We start from the raw sequence: 22,342 nt of genomic DNA, 5'->3' as shown, positions 1-22,342 counted from the left end.
AAAGCGAAAAATTTGAAATAACTCTCTGTCTATTGCTGTCATCCCTAAGCCCTCTTACATAGTACATGAGAAGGTTAGAGAGCCTTTAATTTGTGTACCATAGTTGTGTCGTTGGTGAGTGGTTTGGTTTGTATCAGAGGAAATAGAATTTTTCCTACATTTCTGATTTAAGTTTTTAACTATTTCATTTTTGTATTAATAATATATTAATGAGCCAATCCGGAGTTGCGTTCGGACGCAGGTTCGATTCCCGCTTGGGCTGATTACCTGGTTGGGTTTTTTCCGAGGTTTTCCCCAACCATAAGTCAAATGACAGGTAATCTATGGCGAATCCTCGGCCTCATCTCGTCAAATATCATTTCGCTATCACCAATCCCATCGACGCTAAATAACCTCGTAGTTGATACAGTGTCGTTAAATAACCAAGTAAAAAAGATATATATTAATGACTCAAATTCTGTGTTATACAGTAGAATATGGTATTTTAATGTACGTACTTCACTACACTGTGAATGTTGAAACCACGTTTCATTTCAAACAAAGATGGCGATATAGACTTCCATTATCTTAATGGTGACTGTGGGGCAAAGTGAAACACGGGGAAAAAATGAAATGGAACTGAAATAGTTTGAGTCACTCTCTCTTAATTGAATACAAATTGATATTTCACTTAACAAGTGAAAGTGTATTATTTCTTAATTTGTTTAATTCACATATTTAAGTTGGAATTAAGCGGTAGGTAAAGATTATGACCGAAATGTTTCCTTAATCGAAATGGGCAAACTTTTAAAATTCATTTTTTCGCAGTAGCTATGTTCTGATAAAACTCTCCCTGTTCATCACTAACAACGCCCAAATTTTCAGGAAAAAAAGTCCAAGTGCAAATTAAAGAAATGCACTTTCAGTAATATCCTACACCCATTTGTTTATAACATTGTATTCAAAGTATTATGTCCACTACAGATTCATATTGTTCATCCTTCCTATTCCCCCCCCCCAAAAAAAAACTTTTCCATCACTGCTTAAAAGCACCCCTGGCCGCCAGTTCCACATTTGTTAACTTGCTTTCATAAACTTAGTCTTTTAAAAGCTGCTTTACCTGTGACCGAAGAAAATACCCTCCTTGAACTTTGCGTATGTTAAACTGGGAGATAATTTTTGCAGGTAACAAAAATCACTGCCTTCCCTATTCAATTCTTTCACAAAATATTTCATTAGTACCAATTTTATCTGGGGAAAAAACGGGCAGGAGAACATTTTTGAGATTCACAAGTGTGTTATGCTTTACATTGCATGAATATCTGTCTAGTATCTCAATATTTAACGCCATAATGTTTTGGAGCCCACTTTTTATCTTGATCAATTCTGCAACCTAAGTAGTGAAAGTAAGAGCACAGAAATAAAATCACTGCACCGACTAACAATAGGACACTGCTATCTTGCCCCAAAGAACAACAGCACTAGAATAATTCATCAAGCCAAATCTTTAAAGGAAAGTTCCACACTAAACAATTTTAAAGGAAGTAATCTTTATTTTAAGATAACACTTCTTTTCAATACAAAACAATTTAGTTCTTCCTGCTGGCGCTCCCGTCCCAGATAAGTAACATTCGGTAATAAAGTTCTACTTTTCTCGTACATGACATACACAATTGGTTTAGGAATTGAGGAACCCACCAAGTACAAACATTATGAAATGTAATAATTATGTTTTAAACTGCGTATAAAGATTTTTTAGTATTCATTCTAAAAAACATAACAAAACTTCAGTATTTACTGCACGCAACCTACATGACATTAATTTTACCTTAGTCGGGAATTGGATATAAATAAAAACTGAGACCCGATAGGCTAATTTAAACAACATATTCGGTTTCTGCATATAAAAATTGACAAAAACAGCCATTAGTTTCCAGGAGGTAAAACTCGTTTTCCTTAGTGATATCTAAGCAATGCAAACACACACTGAAGCTTTGTAGGACAATATCTTGATATGCGCAACAAATGTAACGATATTAATTTAAAAATCACATTTGAATTTATTCCTCCAACAGTTTATGATAACATTATGTATTAGTTGTAGTGACAAAAGAAATCGAAGTCTTGAAACATTTTTAACTCGCAAAAAACTCAGGGGCCATATAAAATTTTTAGTCACCACGGCTACCTGGCGCCCGGAATTTGTCTACCTCTGATTTTTACAATACGTAAAACCCATCTAGATACTTTAGATCTAATTAAAGTTTAGAATTAACATATTAAAAATATGTCAGCACAAACATAAAATAAAACAAATTAAGAGCGCGTGCTCTACGAGTCTCTAAACATTACAATCAATAACTGTAAACAATTTAAGTGTTTCAAATGAAAAATGTTCCTTTCTTCTGATAAAAATACATATTCTTCTTTCCTAATGAGGTGCTCGCTACCAAATTATTCTATTATAGCATTCATTTTCAACCGCTCAGCTTTGTTTTGTTTCCGTACGTTCACTGAACACCAGACCTGAACTAAGTAGCTTTGAATGCCGTCAAGCCGCGAGCGCGCACACGCACACGGGTTGCTTGGAGGCTTTAGGTAACCAAACTCAGGACTCTACTCATGACATCATTTCATCTGTGAACATTTCAAGCATGCTTTCTGGAAAGACGTTGAGGCGTGCGTCCAACTTGTACGGATGAAAATGCAAATCATGGGCTGTGACCTGAAATTCCCATGCAACAGCATGCCTTAGTGTTCTCTGTTCTCTGGTGTTCGAACAGTGTGCACATCTGGAGACTTCATCTTTAATGCTGAACTTGTTGCTCTGAAATTTGTAACTCACAATACCTAATATCGTATTCCTACGGAGAAGTCGATCATGACGTCCCACGTTAAAATGTACACGAAATTGTCGCTGAGTTTTAAAAAATGGCTTCACTACGAAAGAACGAAGCTGCGCTGTCCACTGCTCCTCTACTACATTGATTGAACATATGCTAACATACATTCATTGGTTACACAAGTTAATCCAGCAATATTTGGTAGACCAATATTTTTCTGGAGAAAGCGCAAACATTACAGTTCCTAAGGAAGACCTAAAGATGTTACTTGCTGATAAAATAAGAAGTCTAAAAGATTTTGTAGTCTCCCGATCATCTCAGAAAGATCTCTTGCAGGGAAAAATGATTCTGCCCTCCAGATTTCAAGGTAGTTCACGATACATGCAGCACCAAGATGCTATGTCTATTGTTGGAAAGCATAGCAAACCTGATATTTTCTTAACTTTCACCTACGCGTACAATCCGCAGTGATCTTAAATTGCTACTGTTTTACATACTCCCACATGAAAAAAACACTGATCGTCCTGACATTGTTACTTGCGTTTTTGCATTGAAACTCAAGAACTGATGATGGATAGGTTCAAGAAAAAGTATTTGGCAAAAAAAAAAAAAAAAAACACCATTCAGAGGGAGTATGTTTCATTATTATGGAAGCAAATAACTTTCAAAATATCTGGTATTCTTCATTGAAAATAAAACTGAAAAAAAAATGGAATTTGAACTTCTAATGAACTTATTTGCAGCATTTTCTGCACAAGCCATTAGCAAAATTTAATTTCTAGGTACACTCTTAGACAAAAAAAAAATGACCGGGCTCCAGATTCTATGTCCGATTCGGAAGACTTCGGGTGCATTCGTCAGAGCATGATATACACGCGGACGAATTTCTTCTGTCGTAAATGTTTCCAACACTCCACTGCCACCACTCTATGATGATTACATAACATGCTTCTTAAAGAGTCATCGTCTCTCTCGCATAGCGTAGTCGGTAGCATTGTGGTCTTGTATCCGAAAGGTTTCGAGTTCGAATCTCAGTCTATACTTTGTTTTTTTCATTCTCATTTTTTACTTCTTGCATTACTGATAATAACCAGTATTGTGAAATATTTAACAGAAAGCCAATATTTACAAAGGGCAAGTTAGATACACAATCGCAATCTTTTCCCTTGTATCTTGTATTTAAAGAGACTAAACGAAATCTTCTCGGATAGAAATAAACAGAAATAAACCTTAAGTAATAGAAATCCTTCTCGGATAGGAATAAACAAACATCATCTTTTTCCTTGTATTAAACAAAATAAAGAAATACATTTCGGAGACCAATAAACAAAAATCAAAATAGACAAAAAATTCAATACCGGGTATGTAATCCCTCCTCATCTATAACCGCGTGCATCCTACGGGGTACACGACCTTGAATCGCCTACACAATAAGCTAGACTGTTACCATGGAGCTATTACAACTGCACTATTTACGAATGTAGCCAATATCTGGAACACATTGGTTTTGTCTTTAACATTATTCATCTCATTTTTGCAATACTATTAATATGATGATTATTATTATTATTATTATTATTATTATTATTATTATTAATACTATGAATATTATTATTGTTATTATTCTGGTTGTTGCATTATTATTATTATTATTATTATTATTATTATTATTATTATTATTATTATTATTACAGCTACTACTACCAATACAAATTATAGTAACTGATCAATACTCCTTACGGAGAAGGGAGAAGACCCAAGAACTGAGCATCTATTTTAATTCAAGGGTAATTAGGAAGAAGTCTCCGATATTACTGAATGTTTTTGTTTAATTTTTCAACTAATCTAAACTCCTGTGCACGTTAATAAATGTATCATTTGTTTCTAGCTAGAGAAAAAATAAAACGAAACAAATATATATATATATATATATATATATATATATATATATATATATATATATACAGTACTTATACGAAGGCGGATACGAACCCGGGTTTTCTGCTTGGGAAGTCAGAGTTTTACCACGGAGCTATGACACATTTCCCGATATAAGAGTATGTTCTTGGATCTCGCTGGTTTCGTCCTTACTACTCTGATTTCAGTCTTGTGTATCAGGCGCACAGCCGAACGGAACTTAGACAAATTTACGCTTCAAGAGTCCGATCATTTTTTTGTCTAAGAGTGTACTTTACTGGCATATACTGTAGGTGTAGAAAGTAAACTTTATTTTTTTTCATCAATATTTTTTTAAATAATTTTTCAAATCAAGTACAATATTTTTACATGTATGTTGGTAAAACTATTGCTAATAACATTTATAATACTTAAAACTGTAATATTGCATCGAACACTTCGCTGAATGTCATGCCTGCCGTGATTTATTATATTTTCTCATTAGTTGAATATGTTCTTAAATAGAATGCACTGTATGCTGAGAACTTCCAGTAACGTAAATTTATGCAATATTATTAATTATTTTAATTTTCGAAAGTGAGCATTTCTTTGTCCACTTATGTTTTGAAACAAATATGTCATGACAGGAATCCAGTCTAATTATTGTAGCGCATCCTATCCAAATAAAAAAAAAGCTTTGTTGTTTCAGCTGTTTATATAGTAACTTCCTTACAAAAAAAATCTGTAATATTTCCAAAGCATTTCTGTTGAAAATTAATCCGATTAAAAGTCATGAAAATATTGTAAGCGGCACACAACCACTTCTGCTATTAGAAATCAAACATGACTTACAACAAGATCAAAGCCAACATAAGGCAACAAACTCAAAGAGAAGACAGTTAACAACAACCGGCACATATATTTGTATTATCGGCACTGGGGCTGCGATGTACTTGCACACTGGAGGGCAGGGTGCCGATACGCTCCTCCTTGGACCGGTCGCAGGGATGCTCCAACACCAGAAATCGGAGCTTGCGGGCGAAGAGCGCGATGGAGGCGAAGGCCGCTCCATTGAGGCTCCGCATGTGGTACAGATCCAGGTTGTACAGGTTGTCGCAACTTCGGAGGATCGCTATCACTCCGCTATCAGTCATATCGTCCACCAGAGCCAAAGACAAGCTATGCAGCTGACGGCAGTTCCTCGCGATAACTTCTGCGCACGCGTCATCCACGCAGGTACAGCCCGCCAGGCTCAGGTCCACCAGGCCGCGCATATTGCCCTTGCGGAATAGCTCGGCCAGCGAGACGCAGCACAGGTGTCTAACATTGTGCAATCGCAAGGAGAGCAGGCGGCACAGCGACCCGATGGCCTGCAGACCCTGCTTGTCCAGGTGCTTGGCATTCAGCAGGTGCAGCTTGCGCAGGTTTACGCACTTTGACAGCCCCTGTCAGTATAACAAGAAATTCTGTTACAAGTAATATTTCTGTTATTGGCTGACGTTCTGAATAAAATTGATATATGAACTATTGTAAAAACAGAAATATGAAAGCATAACTACTGCGCTTTTCTGTTCTAAGCTCTTGTTTCTGGCCATTTTGATCATCGTCAATCTTATTCTTTGCCCCGAGTGATTATCACATGTTTGGATCACTCAAGGAAACGATGGGAGGAAAGACATTTCGTTTTGATGAAGAGGTATACCATTCGGTGCATGAGTGGCTGCGCACACGACCACAAGATTTTTTTTTCAGTGGAATCCGTGCATTTCCTACACGCTGGAGGACCTGTGCTGAACGTCAAGGAGATTATGTCGAAAAATGACACACTTTTGCTTCACTTTTGTTCAATAACTTTAATGAAAAAAATATTTACGGTTTTCATTTGACTCTCCCTGATACAAAATAAATGTGGTTTACGCATAACTGAGCACCAACCCATTTCCACAACAGTCATTCCACATCTAACACGGATATTTAATCTTCGATGGATTGCCGAGGAGATCCTGTACCATGGCCTGCTCTTTCCCCAGATCTTAATCCCTTGAACTTTTGGTTATGAAGATGCTTAAGGCTACACTCCTTGAAGACGTTCAAACGCTACAGGAGCGTATTTTCAACGCCTATTAGCACATAAAAGACAAACCAGGGGATGCTTGAAAAGTCACATCTTACTTGAAGTTCTAATATCTCTGAAGATATTAATTTCAGGACAAATGTTTAGTATGGTTGTTGCCACATAGATCTTCTATTGATGCATTAGAGAATGTGTATACTTCTATTATTCAAGCTTGGAAGGAAAATAAGAATATAACTGTAAGTATGATAGATTTATCTAAGGCTTTTGATTGTTTGAGCCATGAGTTAATTATTGGTAAGCTACAAAGGTGTGGTGTTTATGGTCGTATACTTGGACTTATAAACTCCTACCTTTCTGGTAGACCGCAGTCTGTTGATTGTAAAGGAAAGTGATCGGATTTTAAAACAATGACAACTGGTGTCCTACAGGGATCAGTAATGGTTCCATTATTATTTGTAATTGGTGTAAACTATTTACCTGCTTTTCTGGCATCTACTGTTGAATGTATTAGGTTTGCAGATGATACCGCTTTCATAATAACAGGTGAGAATACAAATGAAATGCAATTGAAAGTTAAGTTTCTGAAAATTGGTTTGATAATAACGGTTTGTACATAAAACAGAGAGACCACTGAAATCATGAAAAATTAAAAAATATATATACAGCTATTTCACTTCTTTAAAATGTATATTTTCATAGCCTAAATAGCTTTAGTTCAATTTTGCTTATAAATATGTTTAAAATGTTTTTTTTTTTTTTAATTAAGGTTGTAACGAGGCGTGGCATTTAAAGATCTGTCAAAATTATTTTTTTCATCAAATAATTCTTTTTTTATAAATTTCTGGTTACAAATATAGTAACTTTTTGTTCTAAGTTGGCTCCCTAAAGTTACTAGATGAATGTAGCGGAGGATAATTTTAATTTAAATAAATATTCATTTTACTTTTAAATCCATTTTTCCGTAAGTTAATTTTTCTTAATGTTCAGCATCAAATTCTTAAAGCAAAATATTAAGCAATCTCGACGAAATTTTTACTGCAACTACTTATGAGGCAGCTGTACGTTTCTACGCATTTCGTTTGTGAAAAATATTGCTACTTTATTTTATTAAATTTTTTTCATAAATTGTAGGAAAAATAATATTTTTAAAATTTCAAAATGAAGAAATGAGGTATTTCATAAAATGAACGCATAGAAATGTTTCTCTGTGTCTTGTGAATGTAACAAAAAAAAACTAAGCTTAAAGATTGAGACTTTCTACCAAGAATTTGAGTTTGAAAAATTTTCCAAAAAGAATGAAAAAAAAAATAAAAAGTCAAAAGTCAAAAACATTTGGGAGTTCAAAATTAAGATTTCGTTAGTCCTTTACATGGTAAACATGCTCTCAAAATTTGGTTGAAAAAAATGATTAGGAAAAAAGTCATTTTTAGCGGAGTGTCCCCCTAACAAAGATAAGACGCAAAATGTATTATTTAAAATGTGTAATATTTAAGTAAAATATTACAAACTTCTTGGTCTTACTTTTGATAATAAGTTAAATTGGAATAAACATTTTATGTATTATCTAATATAATAAGTTATCTCAGACATGGTAGTATCTTCTTCGAGGAATCAAACCTATACAGCAATTGTACAAGACATGCTAGTTATGCCTTATTCCATTGTCATTTAAAAAATGGTATTAGACTGGAGAAATTGTCCACGTGTTAATGAAATTTTTATCTTATAAAAGAACGCTGATAGAATTTTATCAGGTAGTAATGAATTAGCACATTGCAAACCACTGTTTATTAGATTTCAATTATGACACTTCCATCCTTGTATATTTATGCATGCTTGTTATATGTTAAAAGAAATTAATCTCAGCTTCCTTTACGTAAAAACCATCATGGGCACGCTACCAGATATTGTAATGATATTCAGTTACCATTGATTAGACTTGAAAAAAAAAAAACAACAATTGTTCATTTTTGAAACAAAGTATAAAGTTTTGTAAAGCGAGAGGTTTGGAAGTGAACCCCGAAAAGGCAAAGTATATGATTATGTCTCGTGAGCAGAATATTGTACGAAATGGAAATATAAAAATTGGAGATTCATCCTTCGAAGAGGTGGAAAAATTCAAATATCTTGGAGCAACAGTAACAAATATAAATGTCACTCGGGACAAAATTAAACGCAGAATAAATATGGGAAATGCGTGTTATTATTCGGTTGAGAAGCTTTTATCATCTAGTCTGTTAAAAGATCTGAAAGTTAGAACTTATAAAACAGTTATATTACCGGTTGTTCTCTATGGATATGAAACTTCGACTCTCAATTTGAGAGAGGTACAGAGATTAAGGGTGTTTGAGAATAAGGTTCTTAGAAAAATATTTGGGACTAAGAGGGATGAAGTAACAGTAGAATGGAGAAAGTTACACAACGCAGAACTGCACGCATTGTATTTTCACCAGTGGCGTATACTGGTTAACGGGTTTGGGCTACCACTGACCCTATTATTACACAAAATATATTTTAAAATCCCTATAATAAAATTCCTTACATATTTATGTGAATTCCAGACGTCTTGATTGGGACGAAAATACGTTGATGACTTCGTCCTTGAAATTACAGTTGGGCCACTTGCAAAGTTTCTGTAGAAATGACTTTTCAATGGATATTAGTGCCAAGCCGGATAAACGTTCTTGTGTATGAGTTGATCTACAGTAGGATTTTATTCTCTTCAACGCAGAAAATGTTCTTTCTACCGATGCTGACGTAGCTGGTATTGTCACAATTAATGCTGCCAATTTAAGGACTTCAGGAATAACTTGGTTCAGCTGGTTTTCATATATGGCAGATAATATTTCATGGATAGGTTTGTTCGAAAAATCAAAGACTTCTGCTGAATATATTACACTTAATTCATTTTTCAAACGTATTGATCAAAGTGACTGTTATAGGACTGAAATAATTTGTTTAGTGCCTCATTCGGGAAGTTTTCTCTATAGGCAGAAAATTTTTGAGAATCTAGAAGATGTGTGAACTGAAGCTTTCCATAATCAGAAAATCTGTCAGTAATTTCCATGTGTATACGATCTAGTATGCTGTAGTACAGCTGCCTGTATTTCAATTCATCATCTCCTTTTCTTCGCTTTAATGGTGGTTCCATTGTATTGGCTGAAGAATTTTCATTTTCCATATTACTCCATATGGACGGAAACCCACTACGTCTGAACTCGGATATAGTATTTTTTTTTTTTTTTTGATACCTCTTGCAAGTAGTATGCTATGTCTAGACTTTTTGTCTGAAGAATATTGTACAGCACATCTGTATGTGCGAACACACTAGTATAGACTTCAAGAAGAAACATATTCTGAAACTGTGTGAAAAAATTCAAATATCCTTGAGCCTGCACATTTACAGCATCATCCCAGTTTTCTTCAGAGTCATTACAAATTATATTTTTAAAGAAAGCAGTCCGTTTTTCTCTGTATTCCTTTACTGCATTTACAATTTATTTTTTTTATTTTAGTTGGTTATTTAACGATGCTGTATCAACTACTAGGTTATTTAGCGTCGATGAGATTGGTGATAGCGAGATGATATTTGGCGAGATGAGGCCGAGGATTCGCCATAGACTACCTTGCATTTACATTACGGTTGGGGAAACCTCGGAAAAAACCCAACCAGGTAATCAGCCCAAGCGGGGATCGAACCCGCGCCCGAACGCAACTTCAGACCGGCAGGCAAGCGCCTTAACCGACTGAACCACGCCGGTGGCTCTGTATTTACAAGCCGAGATGTAAAATTCAATCTAGTTGGTGCTACTTTTGGGAGTTTCTTGTTCATAAATTCCTTGAGTTTTCTGATCTTTTAGGAGATCATGAGAAAAAATGCAGCTAAACCCGACAGTGTTTTGAAAAAAATGCGGTATTCTGGAATGGATGAAGTAGTTTGTTGCAAAACTAAATTGAGAACATAGCTGTAACAATAGACAAATAGTGCTTGAGAATATTTTTCTTGAACTTTTGTTTTTAAGCCATTAATATTTCCCGCCATAACTGAAGCACCATCGTATGTCTGTGTAATTAACTTATTGCCGACATTGTATTCTGCTATAACACCTTCCACATGCTGAAACAAGCAGCAGCAGTTTTGTCCGAACTGACATTTGTGAATCCTATAAACCGTTCTTGAACATTGGCAGTACTGTCGACGTATCTTAAAACAGTGGACAATTGACTCTGATTAGAGCAGTTACTTGTTTCATCAACAACAATGGCCGCAAAAGGTTTTATGTTCTTTATCATAACCCCACTTATAGCAAATATTAAGTCATTCTGAATTGCGAGAGAAGTACCACGAAATACTGTTGAACTCTCAAGATGATTGGCCAGTAAATGGTCAAATTCACTTAAGGAACTTAAATATTCAATATAATTTCCTATATTGTCTGATTCCACACTCTCGTTATGACCCCGAAAAGCCAATTCTTGTTTTCCTAGAAAGCAGACTGCGTTAATAAGATGCCGTAAAATCTCCCGTTTCCCCCCCCCCCCACAAGAGCATTGTGTTGGTTGATGTGTAGAGCTTTTCGCTTATCTAGCTGTAAATCAATTCTTGTCTTCCCAAAGTTTGCAAAGTTCATGCTACTACAAATATGAGCTTTTGATTTGTCGTATTCTAGGACTGCCGTTCGAAGGGAGTTCATATTAGAAAACCCCTCCTTTGACCACACATTAGTTTCGCGGCTAAATAACAAACATGGCCAGCAAAATAGTTTAGACAGTTTAGAAGTACCACACAACCAATTCCACTTACCATATGATGTTGAAGTGAAATGGCGTGTGTACTCTCGCTGTTTTTCTTTTACGTCCATGGACAAATTTAACTCAGGAGTTGGTCTTTCCATTTTCACAATTTCAACTTTCTCGTTGTTATGTACGACGGTTAAAAGGCACTTTTAATAAACCTTCTATTACACAGTCATTTTCAACACAAACCTCTCCAGAAACTTGTTCTGCCATATTTTTCACAATATCACTTAATTGGGAAATTAAAAACTTAATAATTCACAATTAATATAACTCTTAGACACTCGAACAAATCACAGATTTAAAATAATGCACTGCAAGAACACAATCACATTCAATTGCTAGAGTACTAAGCTATTGCTGCTTCGCGCCTACGAAGAAACCGATCACGAGAGCGGCAACTCGCCCGCCTACAGTGCACGATGGAAACATAAGGAAGCGGGGGGGACGGGCAGTTGTGCGAAGGACAGCGTGAGCGAAACGGTCACAGGCTACCTCACGTAGCAAGCGGTTTCTCCAGCGATGCCGCCTTGACAACTCGTTTCTTTTCGAGAGCAGAGAGCGCATATAAATCTAACAATTACTTTAATTTTAATTACTGTGGTAAAACTAATACGGTAATACAAAATTATTACATTATGTTATATTATAAACTTTTTCTTTTGTAATTTCCTTGGGCTACCGCCAGTAGCCCCGGTAGTCCGCAAAATACGCCCCTGATTTTCACCCGACATAATTAGGAACAAATCCAAACGTTTGAGTTGTATATAGTACTTATGGGCTAATCCAGAAATACATATAGAGTGTTAGTTGGGAGGCCGGAGGTAAAAAGACCTTTGGGGAGGCCGAGACGTAGATGGGAGGATATTAAAATGGATTTGAGGGAGATGGGATATGATGCTAGAGAGTGAATTACAGAATTAATCTTGCACGGGATAGGGACCGATGGCGGGCTTATGTGAGGGCGGCAATGAACTTTCGGGTTCCTTAAAAGCCATTTGTAAGTAAGTAGGCCTAAGTACAAAGTTTTGTAACATGTTGTCTAATTATGTTAAAATTTAGGATACGAGACATTTTAAGATTGTATTAAACATATTTTACTACTCGTCCATTTTATAAAATTAGTGATTTTCATGTTACGTTCAAGAATATATTACTTTAACTCATTTTGAGCGCTTTTGACTGTTATGGACGCTACGCCCCTGCTTCTAAGTGTATTTGTCTTCCAGTGTCAATTGTTTCTCCAAAGATGCATTGGAAGATGTAGCCTACTTATTTCATAACAAAACGTATTATTTGAATTCAATTTATTCAACCTTCGGTTGAAATTGTTCATTGTCCGTTTATATTCATTCAAATTACTGTTAGCATAACTCCATAAATGAGAAATATAATATCAGTATGGTTTCGTAGCTTGATATTTTACCATTTAAACAGTTCGGTAGTGTATTGTCAGTAGTATATGAAGTAGACAATATTTTATTTAACGACGCTTTCAACTGGAGAGGTAGTTCAGAGTCAACATTCAGCGTAGGTGAGAAATGTTCCAAAAGTACCCGAGTCCTCATCAGAGACAGAGTTCTTTTGCATGGCATAAACCTACGACAAAAGATCTACAGATTTACTTCCCACCTGCAGAAGCCATGCTAAAGATTTTATCGCCCTGTAAAATCCTTCGGCCCCGACCGAGTTTTAAGCTTTGAATCTCTGATCTAACTTCATAGTACCTTCAGAGAAAAACGGAAAAAGCAAAACTTTAAAGAGAGATACAGAACATGTTTATAATTTGTGAGAATAATTTGAAAAACGAAAATATGGTGACCTCTCTTCTTCATCGGCCAGTTCTTCTCTTTGGGGATCACTATGAAAATAGTGATATGAGAAATAATGCTAAAAAATCCTTAAATTTTCATAATCAGTATTCAGGAAAACCTAAGGTAAGTTGCAACCAAATAAAATGCAGTTTAAAGCAATTTCAAATCACATCAAACATCTATCACTTGATCTAGCGCCAAAATTTGGCTATGTTGACTCCGTCAGAAATCAATTTTGCTGTCACTTCAACTAGCCATCAATAAGTAACCAAACAGCATAAATAGGCCTAAATAATCCAATCAAATGAAGCAATTAGATTAAGCAAAGAACCCTATATTTCAACCGCTGGACGTATTTGGTTACGTACCTTAAACTCGTAGTCTGTGAGTTTATGGGCGTCGAATTTAAGATGAGTGAGCGTACTCCAGTGTAGGGTGAATAGAGTGGTGTACGTATCCTTCCAGGCGTCCCTGTTGTCACAGTGGTTCACGCCGCTGAGCCAGAGGCGCTCCAGACGAGAACAATGAACTGCCACGTCCCGAACGTTTGCAGGAGTCAGGAAGCGACCGTGGCTCAGTTGCAAACTCGTCAGATTGGGTAGTAAGCGCCCCAGGTCGTGGAAGAACTTGCCGCTGCGGATGTTGAATTCGCTCAGGTCTAGGTGCCGTATGCAAGGGCAGCAGCGCAGAAGGCGATTCAACAGCGGCGCGCGCAGCAGCAACCACCTGCACGAATCGGACTCCTGCGAGTACTGTTTGATCGTCAGTGTCTCCACCCGACGGTTTGTCTTGCATAGTTGACTTAATAGCTCATCAACATCTCCCCTGCAAAACCATCCTGGATTTCAGATATCTCTAAGTACAAGCAAGTGTAAGAATGATGATATTTAAGAAAATAAAGAAAAGCCCTAAATGGCATCCTGAAGAAGAAGAAGAAGAAGAAGAAGAAGAAGAAGAAGAAGAAGAAACAGGTTTCGTACACTCGTGTCATCAGATATACAGATCATTTTGACTATCTCAATAGAGGACTCCATTTCCGTTGAAGTCTCTACAGGACATGCAAGACTGAATGGCCTCTGTTTTTTTTTTTAATTAGTAAATAGAGAAATTTGAGTGTGGCTGTATCGGAGACACGGCCATGGATTTTACGTGAATACACCTGATTTAAATCGACAGATCTAGACGAGATCCTTCGTTTTGTACCAAAATCAGCGAGCTAGCACAACAAAGCCGCGAGATATAGCCTACTGTCAGGAAATTTTCGCCTATGTCCAAAATGACCGCCAGTCGCCGCGGGCCTTCATCTGCGCCTCGCGCATGCGCGGCGCCAACTCAAGGTCATGCCCTATCTAACATTTATTTCAATCATGTTATTAGTCACGAAGTTACAGTGCCGGAATGGATCACCCTTCAAACGTCACATCGTCGTTCCCGTCCTGATACCCGATATGTTGAAACTTGCGAAATAGAACGAAATAACACTTTTACATATAAAATTATAAACAAAACAGAATTGACTCGTTAACTAGCGTAACTTTCAAATTAATAATTGTAACAACCTACTTTTCGCTTTAATTAGTTTATTCGTTTCCGAATAATCTTTCTAGTTCATACTACAGTCAGTTAGGAAATTACTACTCTTACCTTTCTTCCAATAAACAGATCGTCACCGTTCACTAATTACGAGTACGTATGATTCTATATGGTGGTGTTGTTACCTTTTAACCAGTGTGAGCTCTCTGAGCAGTGGGGCTTTCTCGAGCAGGTGTTTGGCCGTGTCGGTGGCCACACGGCTGCCTTCGAAGCGCAGCTTGCGCAACAGGACGGGACTGTGCGCCAATTCGTACCACCGCTTGCAGACCGGCGCCACTGATGCGCGTAACTCCAGCACGTCCAGATACGAGAAGATGAGCGTTATCATTTCATTGGGCAATCTGCTGATGTGGCAGCTGGAGGTTCTGCTGCGCAGGCACCTGTCTGTATACACAGCAGTCCTTTGGTATTTCGCACGTTTCATCTGTAACAAGTTTTACAACCTCTATGTATGCAAAGAATTTTGTAAGAAATTTCTAGAAATCCCGTGGAACGCTTCTAACCTAGCTGCTAGATTCGAAATGGGGGTAGATAGTACTATGGGCACGATACTAGTAAGGAAAATAAAATTCTTAGGTCATATTGTGGAGAAGGAGGATAGTGCCATTGAAAAGAAGTGTTTGCAGTTTCTTCGGAACACGAATTTGAAATCCAATTGGCTAGAAGAGTTAAAGAACAAGGTGAGTAGATTAGATCTAAGATGGTTATGGGAGGAAATTGGAGTAATGAATTTAAATGTAATTTGTAAAATCGTAAAAGAGAGGTGTAATGAAACTACGAGACAGGAATTATATCAAAATCTCAACGACTTAAGAACATTTAGTAACTATAAGGATATTAAAACGTCATGGGAACAAGAAGAATATCTCAGAATAAATAATAGCAAAGTGAGGATGGGCTTAGCTTGGTGGAGACTAGGAATATGGAAATTGAAAAACAGGAGGGGTACCATAGAGAAGGATATCTGCCCCCTTTGAGGCACGGGAGAAGACGCGTTCCGTATATTATTAGAATGTCAAGAAACAGACAATACAAGGAAAAAGTGTACAAATAATAAATTTTTGAATATGAATAGATATGTAGCATATAAGAAAATATGTAATATAACTAATATAAGAGGGTTAAATTGGGCAATTTTTTAATGGTGGTGAAGATGAAATGGGAAGAGAAAATTAAAAGTAATGGTGTGTTAAATTGATCTTATAGTGTGTATGTGTTTTTTTTTTTTTGTTTATTTTTATTTTTATTTTTTTTTTTTTAGTTGTGAGACTTGGCATGGTGATTAAAATTGTAAAGCAAGGCAGATCTGGGGTAATATAGAATTGTAACAGGTCTGTTTTACATATATATGATGGATGAATAAATATATCATATCATGTATACATAGAAACTGATATTCTACTATAGTAGTCCCAACTTTGACACCCTATTACTTTCCCCCACAATTAAATGTAGTAAGCTAATAAGCATTCTGAAATCATCGATGTTAACCTTAAATTCATGTTAGTCCTATTTCGTACACACACAATTTATTTATTTATTTATTTATTTATTTATTTATTTTTTATAAAATTTATTTTGACACAATGCGTATAAGGAAGTTTCTTAATTTTTCCTTCAAACAAAAGTAATTAAACTTCCTGTAAAAAATGTGAGAGAAAATTAATATTGAAATAAACTAAAGAACTATTTTATATTTTGTTGTCTATTATTAATATGCAATCATTAATGTAATAGCTACCTATAAAACAAATCTCCTCTAACCATGCATGTATTTACGCATGGACCTCATGGGAGCCCAGGGCGGCAAAGTCGTACGAGTGGCAAAATTTTGAGAAAAAAATCGAGCTGAAAATAAATTTTCACATTCACAAAATAGAGTAGTGATGGTAACGGAATCTTTATTTCTAAGAAGAACATTTTAGGCATTTTTGTGTTATATTTTTTGTGGTGATAAGCATATATGTTTAGGATTTCTATTCAAAATGAACACACTGGAACCCTCTTTTCCTTCCTCACAGAAGCTGTTTTCGGCGCCCTAAACACAAAATATCAAGTGAACAGTGAAACGCTGTAAATGCCATTAGGGCCTAATATTGTATTTCTGCACCTTAATAGTCATGCTTCATCATATAGTCCAAGAGGTACAAAAAATGTGGTTCTGAACATCGGTGCAAGTCACTGCGTTGGAAGTACCCGTTCCACTCTTCTGCAAAGATCAAGCAACAGCACACCGGCATTAGTCAGTCGCTGTGTTCAGACAGATAGATGTTAATGGGATGACTTACAGCGTATAAATCGTAATAAATTACCAATCAAAAAACAAAACAAAAAAATCATGTTCCCACCATTTCCGAAAAATAAAAACCAAAATACTGTTTTCACCTTACAAAACTACCCTATACTCAAGAGCCCTTATTTTAAAAACCGCTTTGTAGTCAAACTCCATAATTACCCGATGATGTAATCATATTCACCAACGTTTTCTACAGAATTATCTAATATTCTTCTATACGCCTATTGATGTTTAATTACTTTTCCTTCCTCCTGAAAAAATTATGCTCTGTACTATCACATAGGAGATTTCATAAAATCAACGACGATATGTTGCCTCTACTGTTACTCCTATTAAGGGGTTAGGTACAGCTCACAGCAGTAAAATTTTTGGAAACATTCAACATTCTTTTCCTCCATTACTGTATCTTTTACAATAATGAAAATTGGTATAATACACTGGTCTTCTGCTATATTAAAAAAATATTTCTACGATTTAAAAAAAATTATTTAGGCCTATATATAACTTTTTTTTTTTTTTTCAAAATTCAAAATGTTGGCAGTTCACTGTGCAGTGATGAAGCGTTTCCCTCATAACTCAAAAACTTGTTAACTTTTACATGTTCTCTCTCTTTCATTTTATTGCTGAAACTCAGACTTACAATATCATGCTCTTTCAACTACATTCCTTAATAAATAATATTTTTTTTTATTTTGTGTAATAGAAATATACTGATATTTGACCATTTTTTAAATGAATTTTTTTTTATCAGACAATATATCAAAGGTAGAGAAGTGAACTTGCATCATGTTGTAGATATGACATGCATAAATACACACAAAAAATTTCATCACATAATGTTGGATAGTTTTTGAGTTACGTGGGAAAATGCATCATCACTGCACAGTGAACTAAATTTTGAAATAAAAAAATGTAAATAATTTTTTTAAATCGTAAACGTTTTTTTTTTTTCATATAGCAGACGGACAGTGTTTTACACATACTAATTTTCATTATTGTACAAGATCCAGTAATGGAGGAAAAAAATGTTGAATATTTCTAAAATTTTATCGCTGTAAGCTGTACCTAACCCCTTAAGAAGAATCCTAACGGAAGATTCTGCATCTCGGTGATAGTGATGTAGAGTAGTTAGTGATGTATAACGGGGTACCGTAACTTAACATTTGCCTAAATTCGTACTTTTTTAGTTAGGACGACGCTGTATCAACTACCAGGTTATTTAGCGTTGATTGAATCGACGATAGCAGGGTGGTATTTGGCGAGATGAGGCCGAGAATTAACCTAGATCACCTGACATTCGTCTTACGGTTGGCGAAACCTCGAAAAAAAACCCTACTTCCTAATAAGCTCAAGTGAAAATCGAACCCACTCCCGAGCGCATCGTCAGATCACTAGGCAAACGCGCCTACCGACTGAGCTGTCCTGGTGGAAAAAAACTTCTTGATAACAGGACATAAAAAATCTAGTACAATTTATTTCATTGTGTGGGTATTTGCTATTTGTCTCTTTATTGCATTATTTGTTCCAACTGATTAGCAATAATTCAGAAATTGGACTACAATGTTCACCGAGCTGGCAGATTATATTGTTCGCAGTAACGTGGGATACCAACACAATTGCAGCTATGCTTTTACATTATGGATTTACGAAAGACAGCTGATTTAGCCGATGTAAGCAACCCGATATTTTGTAGATATCTTCGCACTGAAAGGAGACTACCTAAGACACACCTAGAGGCAAGTAAGTATACATGGAGTTACTGAAAACTAAATCACAATCTAGTGAAAAATAAACTGATCACAAAACCTAGAAAACAGTTTACAACTTCGATTAAACAGAACTAGTGTTACGAAGATCACACATATTTTCCCAATTCAACGTTTTACGCGTTTCGCATCAACTTGGGCCATTTATCATGTTGTAAATTATATTGCTGAAGAATTCACTTTTTTTTAATTTAAAGACACCTGCAAAATGAAAAGATATTAATAATCAATACTTCTGTTTTCTGAATTGCATAGATGACATTCTTTATAATACAGAAAAGTAAGATATTTAACTTAGTTTGAAAATTGTAGGATATAAAGTATATTATGTCAGCAATACAAACTTTTTTCATAAAAATGAATTTCGTCTGTGATTATTCACAGATACATAGCAAGGAATGATACAACAAGCGCCCGCTAATATTTTAAGAAAGTATCCTTTACCTATGTAATATGACCAAAAAGAGTGAAGCGCAAGATTAAAACCGTAACTAAAACTGAAAATTAATTTCGTACATAATTCTCTCAGGAAATAAGTTTCGCTTTCAAACCGAATATATCGCTTGATTCTTCACTTTGCTCAACGTAATAAAAAAAAAAGTCACGAAGAAAATAGTCTGATCTGATTTTAGTGGCCTTCTATGTTATATTTATTTAAATTAAATATCCATTACTAAAATTGTTATACAATATTCATACTTTACTCCCTTATAGATATTTACGACTAGGTACTGAAAATGAACAAAATAATCTAAGAAGAAATATCATGCCAAAACATATTTTTGGGCCAGGATGCTGAAAATGTGCATTTCCATGAATTTTTGTAGCACCACAGTACCTTTACATTTATTATAATACAGTAAACCTGGGTTGTAAGGGAAGGATTTAAATTACGCACAATTCAAACTCTGTATAAATAAGGTTTGAATACACCACAATTTTTTAATGATCACAACGTGGAAAGCTGAAGCACTTAAGGATTCTTTTAACTTGTCCAAATGTGTTACAATCAATAGAAGGTGACAACTAACTGAGGTTCTGGCTGATATGTACGGCAAAGGTTGGTAATATTGTGATAGTTCTTTGAGAATTTATTACAATTTTACTGTGCGAGAGGAAGATCGGTAAATCGGTTTTTTGCGTCAACGTATAAAGGGAATGTTCATGGACAAAACCGGTCCTTCTCTCGCTCAGTAAAATTGTAATAAATTCTCAAAAAGAACTATCACAATATTATCAACCTTTACTTTTATATATATATATATATATATATATATATATATATATATATATATATATATATATCATATTATCAGGCAGTACATCTCACTTGACGATATGTGTTAGAAGAAGGACAATTGCTTGTATGCATCTGAAATCTGATTAGTGGAATATGTAGTTAATTACTGATTGTATGCAATGGAGGGGGAAATGAACTGGCCACCTTACTCCTTTATTTCCTGGCCTAGTTGCCTTATGAGTGTTGCCTTACTGGTGTCACTTATGAGGTTCAAATCTGTCTTCGAACAGTTGACTAAACAAGATGGCAACAATTTGAATGTTTAACGTAAATGCACTACATATGTACCTACATTTACTATTAATTTTTTTCTTCATGAACTCAGACTATAAGATATTTTAATTATAATTTTTTTGTTATACATGTTTACTATAAAACCTTTCCAATTTTAGTTTTTGTTTTATTGGGATCTGCCTCAACTTTTATAAATCGAACTTCGTCTTCTAAAGTGTACCTCTTCCTTTTACTGTCACACATGATTTGCTAAACAGATACTGAATGACCTTCAACTGTTCTCAAATGTTTGGGACATGTTCCGTGAGAAATAAGATAAGCTAGCATGTAAAAACGGAGTATGCTGTTCTGTATTCGCTTGGGTTATGCGAGTTTGATGTCTTATTGGGACGATCCCGTAACCTTGGCATCGCTGATGTAAAGAGGCAACGGACTTCTCTGTCACATGGTTTTCATTTTCCTCCTATCCCACAGCTGGCCTTTAGGACTATGGGAAATAATTAAAATGTATTCAAAGTCACAAAACAAGTCGTGAAGTAAAAATGAAACTATATTAAATATCACAGGAAAAAATAGGTATAATTCAAACTCTATTTAAAAATGTCTATATATAAATCACGTACCTATATTCAGAATTAATTTATATGTAGCTGCAAATATATAAGCAATCGCGAACAGCCGATAAGGGGTGGTCTTCCAGCTTGGGGGCTGGACGAAGGGCTAATAATTCAGCACCGTAAAAAAAGAACTCGTTACGAAACCCCAACATAAGTCTCGGAATGGAACTGATTCTTTTGCGCGACCACTGCAAAGTTGCGGATGACGTGAATATATTGGGAGAAAATTCACGAACGATTAGGATAAACATGGGAATTTTACTTGACACAAGTCGTGAGATAGATTTGTAAGTAAATCCCGAAAAAAACTAAGTATATGATTATGTCTCGTGACCAGAACATAATACGAAATGGAAATATAAAAATTGGAAATTTATTCTTTGAATAAGTGGAAAAATTCAAATACTTTGGAGCAACAGTAACAAATATAAATGACATTCGAGATAAAATTAAACGCATAATATGTACGGTAAATGCTTGCTATTATTCGATTGAGAAGCTTTTATCATCTAGTCTGTTTCCAGAAAAAAAATTTTTAGTTCTGTATGGTTGTGAAGCTTGGACCCTCACTTTGAGAGAGAAACAGAAATTAAGGGTGTTCGAGAATAAGGCGCATAGGAAAATATTTGACGCTTAGAGGGATGAAGTTACAGGAGAATGGAGGAAATTACACAACGCAGAACTACACGCATTGCTTCTTCACCTAAATTAACGGACATGAGATGGGCAGAGTGAATCCAGCAATGTGTAAGTCTTATAGAGCGTTAGTTGGAAGATCTTTGGGGAGGCCGAGACATAGATGGGAGAATAATGTTAAAATGGATTTGAGGGAGATAGGATATGATGCTAGGTATTGTACTAATCTTGCTTAGAATAGGAACCAATAACAAGATTCTGTGAGGGCGACAATGAACCTCCCGGTTCTTAGAAACCATTTGTAAGTAAACATGTAAATATAATTTTGCCAGGATCTGTGCAAAAATACGTACAAACCAGAACTACGTACAACTGGGTTACGTATAACCCACAAGTAAAACTAGAGGCAGATATTCAAAATATATTGATGTAAATACAAAGAGTTACCGAAAGTTTACGAGCAAGTAGACAGTAAGTTACCGATAATTATATCA

The 22,342-nt window shown here is 35.5% G+C and overlaps 2 protein-coding genes across 5 annotated transcripts in view; one reads left to right on the top strand and one right to left on the bottom strand.

The window, feature by feature from the left end:
* LOC138696321 (F-box/LRR-repeat protein 7-like) overlaps positions 1-22,342 on the top strand; it is a 122,797-nt gene that overhangs the window by 60,693 nt on the left and 39,762 nt on the right. Inside the window, exon 1 of one of the 4 annotated variants that reach the window (XM_069821119.1) lies at positions 15,362-15,679. The exons of the other annotated variants lie outside the window; for them this stretch is intronic. The gene's annotated coding sequence lies outside the window, so the exon portion shown is untranslated. Of the gene's footprint in view, positions 1-15,361; positions 15,680-22,342 lie in introns of those variants that run through there. 4 annotated transcript variants of the gene reach the window in all.
* The window catches only part of LOC138696320 (F-box/LRR-repeat protein 7-like), a 34,418-nt gene continuing 17,171 nt past the window's right edge, over positions 5,096-22,342 (bottom strand). The window contains exons 2-4 of the mRNA XM_069821117.1: positions 15,125-15,423; positions 13,775-14,231; positions 5,096-6,163 (exon numbers count right to left, since the gene is read on the bottom strand). Coding sequence (XP_069677218.1) covers positions 5,618-6,163; positions 13,775-14,231; positions 15,125-15,423 — 1,302 coding nt within the window. The 3' untranslated portion in view covers positions 5,096-5,617. The remainder of the gene's footprint in view (positions 6,164-13,774; positions 14,232-15,124; positions 15,424-22,342) is intronic.

This window comes from Periplaneta americana, chromosome 3, assembly GCF_040183065.1.
Source record: "Periplaneta americana isolate PAMFEO1 chromosome 3, P.americana_PAMFEO1_priV1, whole genome shotgun sequence".
Lineage (NCBI taxonomy): Eukaryota > Metazoa > Arthropoda > Insecta > Blattodea > Blattidae > Periplaneta > Periplaneta americana.
The sequence above is the reverse complement of the archived record's forward strand: the minus strand, read 5'-3'. Positions and strand labels throughout refer to the sequence as shown.